Below are 14,705 nucleotides of genomic sequence, written 5' to 3' on the forward strand. Positions count from 1 at the left end.
TTAAAGCTTTAAAAACTGCATGAGGGGAGAAAGTTGTGCAGTAGTTTCTCTCAGCGGTATAGCATTACAGTTCAGGATTTAACTCAGGACTTACATACTGTAGGTTCTACAGCTACCCATTAAACAGTTGATGTAATCCAAGCCTGGAGAACCAGTGTAATCAGAAGCGCCAGTGTACTGAGCGAATGGGCTGATCCGTTGGAGCCGGTAGTGCTGGGGTATCCGAAGCTTGTTCTGCACGGGTTCTGCACATCTTCGTTTGGAATGGGAACATCATCCGGGATCTCGTTGCTCATGCTGTCGCGGATCTGACACACAAAGATGACATCGTCAGGCAGGAGACAAAAACACTAATGGGGTGTATTCACTGTGAGCCCATCTGCTATTCAAAGGCATTGTTTAAAACCTGATGTAGCCACGGAGTAGCTGTCAACACCAACATTACTTATACACACACATTTTTAAAAAAGCTCAGTGGTCTTTAGATGATCATTGATAGTTTAGAGATTGTATTCAGGCATATGTCCCAGTGATCCACATGAGGGTTCATCTGTTTATCTATAGTGCTGTTAAATTTAAGTCTACTTGATCAAAGAAAAACAATAATAATGCAGAGAAACTGGTAGAAGGTGTGGTTTCTGGGAATGAGGAACAATGACTCACAATAGTTAAATGTTATAAACACCCCCCCCCCCAAACCATTATGCAGATGCTTATCTGGTGCTGTAAAGTCAGCTGAGATGCAGATATAATTCGACAAGTCATTACCTAACCGTAAACATCTAAGTTTTCGGTTAGGTAATGACTTTGTGAATTGCTACTTGTCGCAAAGGACATTTGTCACAAGACAACCTGCAGAAACCAGCTAGTGCAAAACATTTTGTGATGGATGTGATTGGAGGAATTATTATTAAACACCTTGCATTCAGAACCATTTTAGAGGAAACCAACATGATGACTCGGATCCCCACAGCAGCTCTTTGAGTGGCCTCACACATGCAAAGAACTCACTCACTCCTGATCAACTTCCCTTGAATGTGCACAGTAATGCACCGTTTTAAGTTGTTACAGATAAACATCCAGTCTAGCTTTTGTTGCAGGCATTAACTTGGAGGAGTGTTGCTCTTGAGTTGATGATATATCCCACGATATTGATGGTCAGAGTTTGATATCATGGATTTTGGTTTTTAAGACATTTGCAGCTGGTATAAAATTGATTTAGTTGAAATGATTTTTTTTCTTCAGCCTTGACGATGTCATGCAGCTGGTCTCTGTGGTGCTCAAAAATAGTGGAAAAATCTGTGACTTAAAAGGACCCAAATTTCAGCCCAACCTTGTGCACTTTTGGTCCTGTAACAAAGAAAATGTCCATTTTATGATTTCACAGTTGGTGGAGAATAAAAACCTGACTTTGAGGGGTTAGGTGGGAAACACTCATTTGGTGGTTTTTAATGGAATAACAGATCTACTAGAGTCACTTCATCAACCAGCTCAGAATTACAATCCGGAAACAACTGCTATATCAGATTTTATTGCTTTAAGGTGTGCTGAGTATCTAATTCTTTCTTATCGTTGCAGATCCTCAGATAAGGAGGCTGATATCTCTGTCACGCTGGTTTAAATGGATGGAGTGAGGAAACGTCTTAACAGGTACTTTTGGTTGCTCTCTCTAATTTCCCAAGGGGAAACAGATCTGCATGTTTGATTTGGCCAGGTGCCCTTCCTTCTCACATTTATCCAGGCTTGGGATCAGCACTGGGAGTACGCTAGCTTTGTCCTCTACTTTCAAACTGAAGATCTTTTGCATCTAAGGTAAATATGTTTACCACTGAACAAGCCAATCAATCAAACGTGTGCAACCAACTTGACCAAGCTTCTTCACACAGCTCTCCAAATGATACATGAACCCATGAAGTGCATCGAGGTTTAGGTTACTTGTGTGTGTGTTTGTGTGCGTGCATTTATTCCTTACCTTCTCAACCTCGCTCATGACACGGAGCAGGTTATTTCCAAGAGCAGCTTTGACTTCCTCATCAGTCCATCCTCTCCTGAGCAGTTCAGCCACCAAATTGGGGACCTTGGACACATCCTCCAAACCCTCAGGTACTCTAAAAGGACAAATTTACAACCAGCGAGTTACATGTGATGTAAAATTGAGTGGATTTTTTTTATACAGCACTTCCAAAAAGCAGTACTATATTTAAAACAAACAAACACAATTTTTTTTTATCAAGAAAAATTACAAGAAAATCCAGCTCATTGGAAGCAAAATGTAAAGGAAAGTGTTGGTGGTTCTTTTTTCTTCATCAAGACAATTTTGAATATGACACGAGTCTAACTACCCAACGGGCAAAGTTACAGTACTGTGGAAAAATCCTGAACCACTCCTCATTTCATCATATTTTCCTTCCAACGACTCACACTTTCTTGCAATATTTTAAAGTGGTCTTGACCAGTAGTTCTCCAGGCTTTGTGAATGTTTTTCAAAGTGTTTCTTTGGACACTGGCTGCTTTTTCCATGCATCTTCAGTCCAGTCCTTGTACCTAACCATTTTCAGATGAATATTCTTTGCTTTTTTTAAAAAGCCATGTATAACACAGACCTTTCAATCATTCAAGAATAAAAGGCACGTAAAAGGATGAACCAGTATAGACACTTAAAAACAAGACTTTGTTAGTAGCACAAAAACACATCATTTGTTCCAATTTCTTTAGACGAATCTCTGAAAAATACCCAAGATAATAGTTTGACAGGAGAAGAAAGTGTTTTTGCACCAACAAGGTGATTCCCAAAGAGCTATTAGCAAAAAAAACCTTTGGTGCATCTCTCCACGGTGTGCCAATGTCTTCACATTTCGGCGAGTTTATGTGGGAACACACCTGGGAACGCCATCATAATCTCCACCAAAGCCGATGATGTCTGCCCCGGCCACTTTCTTTATATGGTCGAAATGATCTATAATGAAAGCAACAAACTTGAGAATGAAGTGAATGGACAGAAGATAGCTTTGAGAATGAAAAGATAAATGTTAATGTTTGACTGGTTTACAGCAGATGTCATGGTCACAGCAGTAATTTACCTGCGACATCAGACAATTTAGCCGTATTGCTGCAGGTCACATAGTCATTGTAGAAGTTGACCATCACAATTCCTTTAGTTTCATTCTGGAGAGACAGACTAGTGTTAAATGGCTCTGATCTACTGCAGAGAATGACAGAAAGTCAAGAAAAGCATCAACCGGGCCACAAAATGCACGTCCCAATGATCCGCATGAGTGCACTGACCTCTGCTACGTTTCCTGGTTATAACTTTACGTGTATCATTTTACAGTGCTGTACAATAACTTTCTTGCTTTTATCTTATTTTATTGACTTTAGGAGGGAAGTTGTCATTACGCATCATTTAACTTGATCCATTTACAGCCATTTGCAGCTCATCTGTTGCATAAAGAGCTTTTATGGATGCGTTATCTAAGACCCCAAGCAGCAGTTCAATATCAGCTGGCTGCGTGTTTTACTGTGATCAGGTGATCTGTTGATGCATTTTGCTCCCCCACATCCAGATCACTTACAACATCTGTGGTGCACTTGGGCCCAGTTTTGTGTTATTTCTAAGAGCTGGAAAGAGCTAAATACTATTCCTATTCCACTCCATTAATTTGATGTGAGAGTTTCAGGCAAAAGGTTGTGGATGCTAACTTGTTAAAGTACAATATATTGTTATAATTTAAACCCTCTATTTGCATTGTGACTCCTTGCTTTTACTCCCACTTTTCAGATGGTTTCAACTATTTGAGGAGCAAACACCAAAGACGATGCAATAAGAGAGAGAATCAAACAATAACCATGTGAACTATTCATATACTGCTGATCTTCACGAGGTCCTCAGCCTTTAGGTTGACCTGCTGTTTCTTTCAGTTGTGTCTCGTGAACTCACCACTCGTCTCAGGACGTCATCTGGGACGTTCCTCTTATGTGGACAGACAGCGTATGCGGAGGAGTGGCTGAAGATGACCGGAGCTTTAGACAGGGTCAGCACCTGGTTCATCACCTCCTCAGAAACATGAGCCAGGTCGATCAGCATCCCCAGGCGGTTCATTTCCGCAATTACTTGCTGTAATGTGAATGCACTTTGGTTACCACTGTGGTTGTTATAGTTTTGTATTTTCTGATTACTCCTTATTTATATATTAGTTTCAGTTAGTTTCAGTGAGGGTTGGGAGGATGTGCCCAGTGTTTCAGCTTTGATCTTTTTAAGTATTATTTTATGTAGCACACATGCTAAGAGGTAAGATTTAAGAAAATCTGTAAAGCTTTTCTCAGGCTTTTTTTTTTTTCAATTCAACAACACATTAATTTGTTTATGTAATCATGCGTCAGCAAATTTTTTTTATTAGTCTGCCATTATCTAACTCCATCACAAACAGCTCCAACACTCCCTCCACCTCACCTCACTAAGCTCATGTGTGGGTTATCAACAGCAGAGTTTTTTTTACACCAATTCCACCAATATAACCTCTGGCAATAAATGTTATTTTCTTTGAAGTGCCTCAGAAGAAACTTTGGGCTAATGTCGTTAAGCTATAAAACATAATAACGGAATACTTTTTTATTGATGCTCTGTCAGTGTTTTCTGATGCTTCTTTTCCTAGTTAATGAGGTCATGGTTTTTACAAATGGCTGTCAGCAGTCTGAGTTGTAGCTCTCTCCTGATCACTTGCATATAAAACAACAATTTTAACTTCAAATCTCTCCTTCAGGCCTGCTGTCACTTATTTTCAGTCCAGTTCTTGTGTAAAAGGCCTCTTAAATAGTTAACATAAAGAGATTCTTAAACATTTGAAAAGTAGTGATTTACCATATACACAAGAAGGTCAGCTTTAACCTCCTAAGACCTGAACTCTTTCACGACATGCATTTTTAATTTCTCTTTGATATTTGGGCATATTGGGGCCTGATGAATGAAAAAACAAAGAATTACCAGATTTTTTTTAACCTTATTTTTGTTTTTAAGAAAAATAAGAGCCACATATGAGGATATTTGTTTAAAAGTTTGATAGAACAGTAGCAGTATAATGTCCTCGTAAGTGGATATCAGGCCCATGTAGAGCAAAATTGAGTATTTTAGTCTAAATAACCCAAAATGTGATGTCTACATATGGACACAGGGTCCTAGGAGGTTAAATGAAAAAAGAGGAATAGGAATAAAGCTACACAAAAGATGTTAATGTGTAACATAGTACTCCCAGAAATAATGATTTCCCACGTTTGCATCACTCACTTTGCCAAAAGAAGAGAGGCCGTTATGCTCCGATGGCTCTGATCCAGTGTCCACGAGCCAGTTATCTACCCTGTGAATGAAAAAGCAAGTGTTAGTAAACATGCAAAACTTAAGACAACGAACAATCTGGAACTCATTTAAAGTAAACTGAAGTGTTCATTATCATTTTATGAAACATTGAGAAAGATGGTAAATGGCCTGTATTTGTATAGCTTTACTAGTCCCTAAGGACCCCAAAGCGCTTTACACATCCAGTCATCCACCCATTCACACACACATTCACACACTGGTGATGGCAGCTACATTGTGGCCACAGCCACCCTGTGGCGCACTGACAGAGGCGAAGATGTACAGAGATATTTTAAGGTCTTTCTCCATGATTTCAGACATAGCAGATTATATAAAGTTCACTGTTTTCCCAATTCTAAAAACAAAAACAAAAATAAAAGAATTGGTAAAAGAATTTAGTAATATAGTTTAACATCCTCCTGGAGGCCGATGTTCACATGGTGAGGTGCAGACCTCCCTTTCTTTCATGCATGTCTGCACAAAACCTTTACAAAAACAAACAAACTTTATTTGTCACATACACAATCATACAGAGGACCCTTACTGGATCCTGAGCTGCACTGAGTAGGAGATGCTCTGCAAACAGACAAACAGGACAAACAGATTCAGGGATAGCTTCTTTCCCAGAGCGATCACCGTAGTAAATAAGCACAAAAACAATTGAACCTATTCCATACCGTCACTGTCATTATATTATGCTGCTATTCATACTGTCATTATATTAATGCTGCTATCCTGTATATATTGTACATACTATTGTTTGAGTACTTACGATTGTTTTTGTGTACTTTTTATATTTTACATTTATATTTATTATTGAAACTTGCACCAAGGGAGTGGCACTCCAATTTTGTTGTACTCTGTACAATGACAATAAAGGCTATTCTAAATTCTCTGTACACATGTATCGTGACACAAAAGGCATTCTATTCTCTTTCTGTTTCCTAAATTTAACCAGCTGCTGGTTGCACCTGGTTGGGTCACTGTTGAGGTAAAGCATATCAGTATAGATTCACCTGCCAGTGAATGTGATACTGCTGCCTGAGTGGGCCTGCAGGAATCCCCCGTGCTCTCCACAGCTCCAATGCAACATCTGAACCTTACTGTCGGCTCAGTTAATGAATGGAAACAGTGCAAACACGATCCAGAGGAAGTTATTCTTCACATAAGACGTCTCTTGATTCTTTTTCACATGAATTTATTATTGAAACTGTCACACAGTGACACAGCCCCTAACTCTGCATTTTCTGTTTAATGTTGTGTAGTTGTAATTTGGATAAACATTCATCTGAATGGGGAAGTGAAGGCATGTGACTGAGCATATTTAACTCAGCTGAAAATACAGAACTAGAACTAATAGCTACTATATTTTCTGCCTGGAAAACACGTCATATAAATATAGAGGCTCAGTTTTCCAGACTAGTTCTCAAAAACACTTTTCAGTGAAGATGTTGATTGAATTTGTCATTGCGATTGATTTTTGTCTGTGACCAGGCTCGATCCATTCCTTGCAAATCACTACGGCTATTTTCAATTTCTTAGCAAAATATAACGAAACAATGTGTTTATCAAGACTTTTGCGCAGCATTATAGTCAATCAATAGAAACATGAAAATAACCTACTCATTGTTTGTATTCTTCTGAAAATTCAAACACATTTCTTTATATAAGTAACAGCAAATTAATTGATCTTTGAGGTCTGACCGATGCCTTAAAATGTGGTGGTGGCTCTTACCAAGGTGTGTTGCAGGAGTGGGTGAGTGTGAGGTAGCGCACCCCCAGCTGGTACATGGTGCGCAGGGTCCCCAGACTGCTGTCGAGTGAGTGACCACCCTCAACCCCAATCAGACTGGCGGTCTTATTCATATTAAAGGCCTTCAAGATGTCTGTGCAGACATGACAGTTGATGTGTGATACAACCAGGAGAAGGACAGCTATGAACTGTCGGAGTCAGTGTCTCACCTTGGCTACTGGAGGCAAACATGAAGATTTCAGGGTATTTCTGACACATCCTGTGAATCACGTCTATCTGCTCCAGCGTTTGTCTGACAGCATCTTTGTACTGAGTGTCACAGGGGACGTATGCTGCCCAGAACTGAGGATCAGAGCAAAGATTATACTATGTATAATTAACTTTCAAAGTTAAACAAAGATGAATAAAATACAATCATACTCTCAAACACATATGCACAATGCTGTAAAAAAGGTATTTGCCCCCCTCATGATTCTCTGATTCAGCAGGGTGTGGCTAATTCATATTTTAATTTGTGGGTGTGGGTGGAGGCGGCTGCGTGTTTCTTTTTCATGGCATTGATTGTGAGTGGTTGCTGGAAGCTAATGACTGTCACTGGGAAAGTGATTGATTGCTAAAGCCCAAGTCACGCAAGCCTACAGATCAGTAACCACCTGTTGCTAGGGAAAAGTGTGCACATCCTAACCAGTTGGTTAAAATTTCCTGGTGATTGGTTTGGTCGCTATGATATTGCTGCAGTCCTCTGTAGTTTGCATGGAAGTGACAGACTTGTGTACGCTCTGAGTCAGCAACATCCCGAGACCACAACCACCCAGTCAGTGAATACATGTCTTCCTAGCAATGACTGTTTGTATCACGCCCCATGTAGCCAACACCTCTTGCGCAATGCACATGACAACTATGACAAAAAAATAAATAAAACAAAAAACAAATCCCCCCCAAAAAATTATTTTTTATTGTTTTGGGGGATTTTAATTTTTTGAGTGTTTCAAATGCTCGGCTTCTGTTGGCTTTTCTGAATCCCTGTCTTGATTTCATTTTCGTTCTAGTGATAGTTGCCTGAAAGGAGTATTATTGAATCTTTCATTTAGATTCTTATTTTCTGGGCTTTCTTGGAATGAGTGCCAGCTCTTTCACTCTGTATCAATATAAGTGCCCTTTGTTTTCCCCGTTTCCTTCCTCTCCACATGGTGTAACACCTTCCTTCTGTTTTTTGTTTCCCTCCTTAATCACTTAAGTAATAACTAGTTTTTAGCTTCATATTTCGTGTCTATTTGTTTCAGTTATGGTAGTTTCAACATCTTCTGTTCCTTTTGCAAAAAACGGTTCCCATTAGTGATTTATTTTTATTATATTATTTTATTGTTTTGTTTTATTTCTCCCTGTGAGTATCTTAATTATGTTCAGCTGTTTTTGTTACCCTTCTCTGTCCAAACCCAAATAAAGCCGTCAATGTGAACATGTACAGCCCCAGTTTTCCTCCTGGTGTCCTGTGTGTGTTTTGTGTGTAGACTTTTTAGAGATTAGAAATTAACTATCAATATTTGCCTTTTAGTTTTGGACTCAGTCTCCTGTGCACTCCTTGTACAACTCTGTACAACTGCAATTAAAAACAAAATGTATTGACAGATATAGATTTTTTGAGATGCTTTTAATCTCTTGAAGAAATGGCTGACTTCTCTGCTAATAATATATTTAAAATGAGAGTGTAACATGACTTTTTAAAATGATCAGTCTGATTCAGTTATGTTATTTTGTGAGATGTCTCCAGTGAGGAAGGTTTGTAGATAAGCTGTGGGAGCCCATGAATAAGGAGCACATTGACACTGAAATTGTGTTTTTCTTTAATAACTCTTCCATCGTGTGTACCTGAGCACCCAGTCGTCCATCCTTGATCTTAGGGATGTTGGTGTGAGTGTTTGCCAGTGTGTTAAGATCCACTTTGTTCAGCTGATTGTTGAATTGTGACCGAAGCTGCCAAGGCAAGTCATTATGACTGGAACAAAGCACAGGAGAAAGATCACATCAGGAAAGAAGTGAACTTGTTTTATTGGGTCAGCATTAGACTTCAATCGCAGATATTTACACACTAATCACAAATAAATAAATAAACAAATAAAATTTCACTTACCCATCAATGAGTGGCGTCTCTGACATTAACTGCAAGGCTCTGGCCATGTAATCGTTGGGATCCACAGCCAAGGTGATGGCGCAGGAAGTGATCCAGAGCACCAAGCATGAAGCCAAATTTACCCTGTGCAGCATTTCCTAAAGTTTAAACGCACTAAATAGATTCCTGTCTTACTCTTTGTTTGTCTGGTTTTATCCTGATAACTAAATCAAAAATTGCAGTGGCTGAGCCTCTCTTTGACCTTAATCTTAGTCCTTGAGCAGATTTCTTACTTAAATGTCCTTCAGTCCTTTGTCTGTTGGGATCTTTACAGATTTTCGCTCCAGATTCTTTCTGTTTTCAGTTGTTTATATGGTGCCAAATCACTACAAAGGCTGCCTCGAAGTACCTTTTATTGCAGGACTACTCTTTGCTCCTCCTATGTGCTGAGTAAGTTTACAGCGCCAGCTATAATAAATGCAGCTCAGTAGCTTATTAATCTCTGGCTCTCTTCCGCAGTGTGTCTTTGTCCTGTCTTCCTCCCCTGACCCTCAACAAATGGCCACCCCTTCCTGAGCCTATAACTGGTGAAGGATTCGTTTGGGTAAAAAAGGAGTTTCTTCCCACTGTTGTTGTTTGGTCATAAGGGAGTCACACGACTGTTGAAGCTTGACAGCAGAAAAAAAAACTGGTTTCAATTGGTGTTTTACTTTTCCCTTTGAGTGTCTTAATTGTGTGGATGCCTTAATAGGCATCCACACTATTGAGTTCCTGTTTCTCTTTAATCTTTATACTTTATTCTAGTTGCTTCCGTACACTTTTTGGCACTCAACTATTCCCACAGTTTTTGTGCTATTTTCACCGTTCAAATCTTAAAAAATTCTGCTCTTTCTGCTCTTTCCGACTATGACTTTTGGTGCTCATAACTTCTATACTTTTTGAGATATTGATTTTTCTTTTCAATATTTTTTACCCTTTTTTGCATATTATCAGTGGCCTCACTGATTTTCCTTGCCGGGTTGAGCTGTGTTTTAGCTCAGTGAGATGAGCATCCGTTCTCGGACTGGGAGGCCCGGGTTCAAATCCCGCTTATGGCAACATTTCTTTCAGTTAACACTTAAACTTTTTTAACTCTTTTCAACACAAATTTAAGCTTTTTCACCCCTTTTCAGCACATTTTTCAGTTTTTTCACCAGTTTTCAGCACAAATACCAGCTTTTTCAGCTGCTTTCAGCAAAAACCTCTTTTCAGCAGGATTCTGCTGATTAAACTCTTTTCAGCAGAAATTCTGCTGATTCAACTCTTTTCAGCAGAAATTCTTCTGATTCACCTCTTATCAGCACAATTCTCAGCCTCTTCTGCTCATTTCAGCACAATTGTCAGTCTCTCCACTACTATTCTTTGTCAGAAAGACGTTGGCGAAGTGAGATGAGAACCTGCCTTGAGTACCAGAAGGGCCAGGTTTGAATCCTGCTCAGAGCAACATTTTTTGCTTTTTTTTTTTGCTTTTTCAACTTTTTCAGCTTTTTTCAGCAGATATCTTCAGCCCTTAAGGCATCCACACAGCATTTTCGCAGGAAATGCAAATTTTTCTAGTCTTCAGCTGTTTTTGTTATTCGTCTCCGTCCAAACCCAAATAACACCTCTGTGTAACATATACGGCCCCAGTCTAACTCCTTGTGTCCTTTGTGTATGTGTGTTTAGACTTTTCAGAAATTAACTATAAAGATTGTCTTTTGGTACTGAACACTGGGTCGGTGTCAGCTATAATGAATGCTCTTCAATGAGTCTATAATAAGCCCCTTGAACTGGAGAGGACCCGGCTTTATTTAACAAAATTCAATTAGTTAAACTAAAAGCTTATTTTAAAGACAAAAATGACTAAATTTAGACAAAACTGAGGTTACTACATTTGGCTTAAATTTTCTTTGAAACATTGTATCTAACCAAATGCTTACTCTAGATACCATTATCTCCTTTAACACTGTGAGAAATCTGGGATTCCAGTAGTGTTACACAAATATGTAGGACTGCTTTCTTGCATTTGAGCAATACAGATAGATTCTTGATGATCCAAAATGGTGCAGCAAGTATACTGACAGGGGCTAGAAAGAGAGAGCATATCATATAATTGGTGGGGTTTTCTCTGTATTATTGTCTGGTCTTTATCTTAAAGCGCATTGAGGCAACTACTATTGTGATTCCCCGCTATAAAAGTAAATCTGAATTGAAAATTCTCCATCGTTATTGTGCACATTTTGAGCAACAAAACCTTTTGACAGCAGTCTTTTTTGCATCAGCATGCGGAATAAATAAAAGGATAAAAGGTTACACGAACTACTAAATTGGCTTGATTGAATTTGAAAGTTCAGTTATAAATAAATAAATAAATAATAAAACAAACAAATTAAGAGCTTCCTTGTGAGCTTCTCTTCATTGGCTGACCGCTGAATCCAGAACGGAATTTAAAATCCATCTCTCCACATTATTATACCTTGAAGACATAATAGTACTTTACTCTCAGACTGCCTGCTTGTGTGCAGAGTTTCTAAAAGCAGATTGGGAGGGAGAGCCTTCAGCTATTCGGTCCCTCTAGTATGGTATGAAACGCCAGGACTGCCATAATGAATTAATTAAATACACCATTAAATAATTAATTAAAATGGGAAATAATTAAAAATGTTTTTGACACATTTAATTAATTAATTATTGCCACATTTAAATAATTATTTAATGGTGTATTTAATCAATTCATTTTGGCACAGTTGACACCTTCAGGTCTCACCATGAAATAATTTTATCTGTCAAACTCACCCATCAAACTCAGGGGGCGGGGTTACCGCTGATCTAGTCAAAACCATTGCTTTGGCCTGATGGCCATTGTTTTTAGCACACAACAACCGGCATGTGGAAACTAACAGAACTGAACTTCGAAAAACCCTGTTTGTGTGTCACCAAATACCATTTTAATATTTTTTAGAATGTATTGGTTTAATCTTCATGTGTCTGGTCGGTTTGTCAAGATACAGCCTCTTTGCAAAAGTGCTTCGATGATTTCGGAGATGTCTGCCCAGTCTCACGGCGAAGCGTGGGATAGACCCGCTCGCCTCGCAAGCAATCGAGCTGTTATTACCACCGACAAAGCGCAGGCCCGGGACACAGCTGTAATAACCCCCGCTGACACTGACTTCTTTTACTGACGTTATATTTATCGGCTTTTTATTTCCTGATGTTCTTATGTGTCCTACGTGTTTCAGTCGCCAAATAAATTCGATTAACAGCTGATCTTTGGGTTTTTGTTCAGTAATCAGCGTGACCTGCGTATAAACGCAGAAAAGAGATAACGTTGGTGTTTCCGTCATGTAGTAACTGCTGGCTTTAACTGTACAAAGGTTGTTCGACACTATGAAACACATACAGACTTCATGATGTTCGGCTAATATTTTAATTGTGAATATTAATCATGAGGGTAAACGGACCTGTACACCACGGAGCGAGGTCAGCATGTCCACGATATCTTCAGCTCTCTGAGTCAACACAGAGTTTCCCGGCTGAGTAATTTAACTGTCATCTACGTATAATTCACGGGTCATATCAAAATGATTTTACAGAAAATCATCCTTATTACTGCCAACTATTCCAGAGACGTGAAAATCTACAGCATAAAGAACAAAAGAAATATAGCAGTCTAACGCAACACTGTAACAGAGATGAACGCATCAGTTTGTCGCAGATCAAAGTGGAATGAAAGTGATTGGTTGAACAGGTGTTCGTGATCTGTGTCATCTGCGTTTTCATCAGCGTAAGAGACTCAGCAGCAGATTAGAATAACAGTTATACATGTAATAAATCACCAAATGAATCCGCGCAAGAAACGAGCAAATCTGTTCTGACAGTTTGAGTTTGTGTTCCCTCAGCTGCAGACTCGCTGCTGTTTAAATGTTTGAGAGGAAGATTAGATAGAAAACAACGTCAAACAGACTCAGTCTGTGTTCACATTTGATATGAGCTCAGGGTGTATAGTGGCTGTGTCCTGTTTTAAGATCATACATGTAAAATTGTTGTCTGACCTGCATCGATCCAGTCGCTCAGAGTCCGTGGTTACCATGGTTACTGCATAATCAGCTGTAATCTAAACAGCTGGCACAGCAGAAACCTACCGGCGACATGAGTGTTTATGGTTGTCATTGCAAAAGAACTGTCTGAAGGTTAACTGACGTTAACTTGGATAAATTATAGTTAAAGAGTATCACACTTAACACCCACGTGAGCTGTGTGACTGTTCACCACTGCACTGAAGTCAGTAGGCTATTACTTAAATACACGTGCTGTCATAAACTATGATACAAATAGGGAGGTCCTATTAACATGTTTAGTTTTAAAGGACACCTTCCTGCCTTGAGTGTCATTCATGAGCAGTATTAGTTTTCTTCAAACATCCAGAAGTCTGCACGATGTGTTTCATAGTTTGTAACAAGCCTTTGACAGTTAAACATAACATGACCGAAACACCAACAACCCCCCCCCAAAGAAAAATAAAAATAAAAATCACACAAATTATTTGTTAACCGCATTTATTTTTACTTAAGTAAACTCTAAAAATTCTAACAGATCGCTGGTGCTCAGAATACAGTTGAATAACTATTAAAAAACGGATGATATAATATTTCTGTCCAGGTTGCAGTCTCTATGATGAACACGCTGTTGCAAACTCTGCTCCTCTCGGTGGAAATGCGCCTTCTCTTTCCTCTTTGTATAAAACATTGTAAAGGTAAGTTTAGTCTCAAAATTCACTGTTAAATCCAAAACACACCAGATAAAGAAAAGCGAACGGTTCAGTCTAACACATGTGCCAGTGAACTATTAAACTTCAGTAAAACTATGCAGTTATGAAACGTAACTTTAACCTCAGCCAAACCGATTTGCTCAGTTGTAAATAAAACAGCGACAAACAAAACCTGAGTGAATTAAGGCCAGTGTTTAACCACTGAGAGCTGAAACTCAGGTGAGGTTTCAAAGATGTGTGCCGGTGATTGGACATCAGCTGCTGATAAAGTGGGTTCGCCTATAAAGTGCTCTCGGAAAAAAAACTATTTACTTATCTTGTGCAGAAAAATGCGCCGACATTGCGTTATATCGAGCACCGGCTGCCCAGTTAAACTGTGACTATCACCAGGTAACGTGGGCATGTTTCTTGAATTAGCAGCAGGTGTTAAACAGCTGACAGGTGAGGAGGAGGAGGATGCATGCAGGTAAACTGAGGCTGTGTCCCAATTCAGGGTCTGCACGCTTGAAGTACGCATTTTAAGTGCGGTTACGTCACCGCCACGCGACGACGGCTGTCGTGTACTTCAAATGCATACTCCAAATGCGCCGTCGATTTCCCCAAATATCAAGCGTGGTCCGGTGCACGCTTCGTGGTCCCATATATCCCACAATTCATAGCGCGGTGGTGGGTGTGGATAATTTTGCCGCAAAATACGGCAGAAGGG

The 14,705-nt window shown here is 39.3% G+C and overlaps 1 protein-coding gene across 1 annotated transcript; it reads right to left on the minus strand.

Moving 5' to 3' along the window:
- Window positions 1-5: 5 nt before the first annotated feature.
- dpep1 (dipeptidase 1) lies at window positions 6-13,319 on the minus strand. The gene is made up of 11 exons (XM_005724244.1): window positions 13,284-13,319; window positions 9,235-9,371; window positions 8,973-9,099; window positions 7,313-7,445; window positions 7,086-7,236; window positions 5,282-5,351; window positions 3,938-4,114; window positions 3,081-3,165; window positions 2,881-2,956; window positions 1,973-2,108; window positions 6-308 (listed from the first exon to the last, which is right to left on the minus strand). Exons 1-11 carry the CDS (start codon window positions 13,287-13,289, stop codon window positions 120-122), a joined length of 1,287 nt encoding a protein of 428 aa, XP_005724301.1. The 5' UTR covers window positions 13,290-13,319; the 3' UTR covers window positions 6-119.
- Window positions 13,320-14,705: the final 1,386 nt, after the last annotated feature.

Source organism: Pundamilia nyererei, unplaced genomic scaffold (genome assembly GCF_000239375.1).
Source record: "Pundamilia nyererei isolate P.nyererei 1_Seehausen unplaced genomic scaffold, PunNye1.0 scaffold00011, whole genome shotgun sequence".
Taxonomy (NCBI): domain Eukaryota; kingdom Metazoa; phylum Chordata; class Actinopteri; order Cichliformes; family Cichlidae; genus Pundamilia; species Pundamilia nyererei.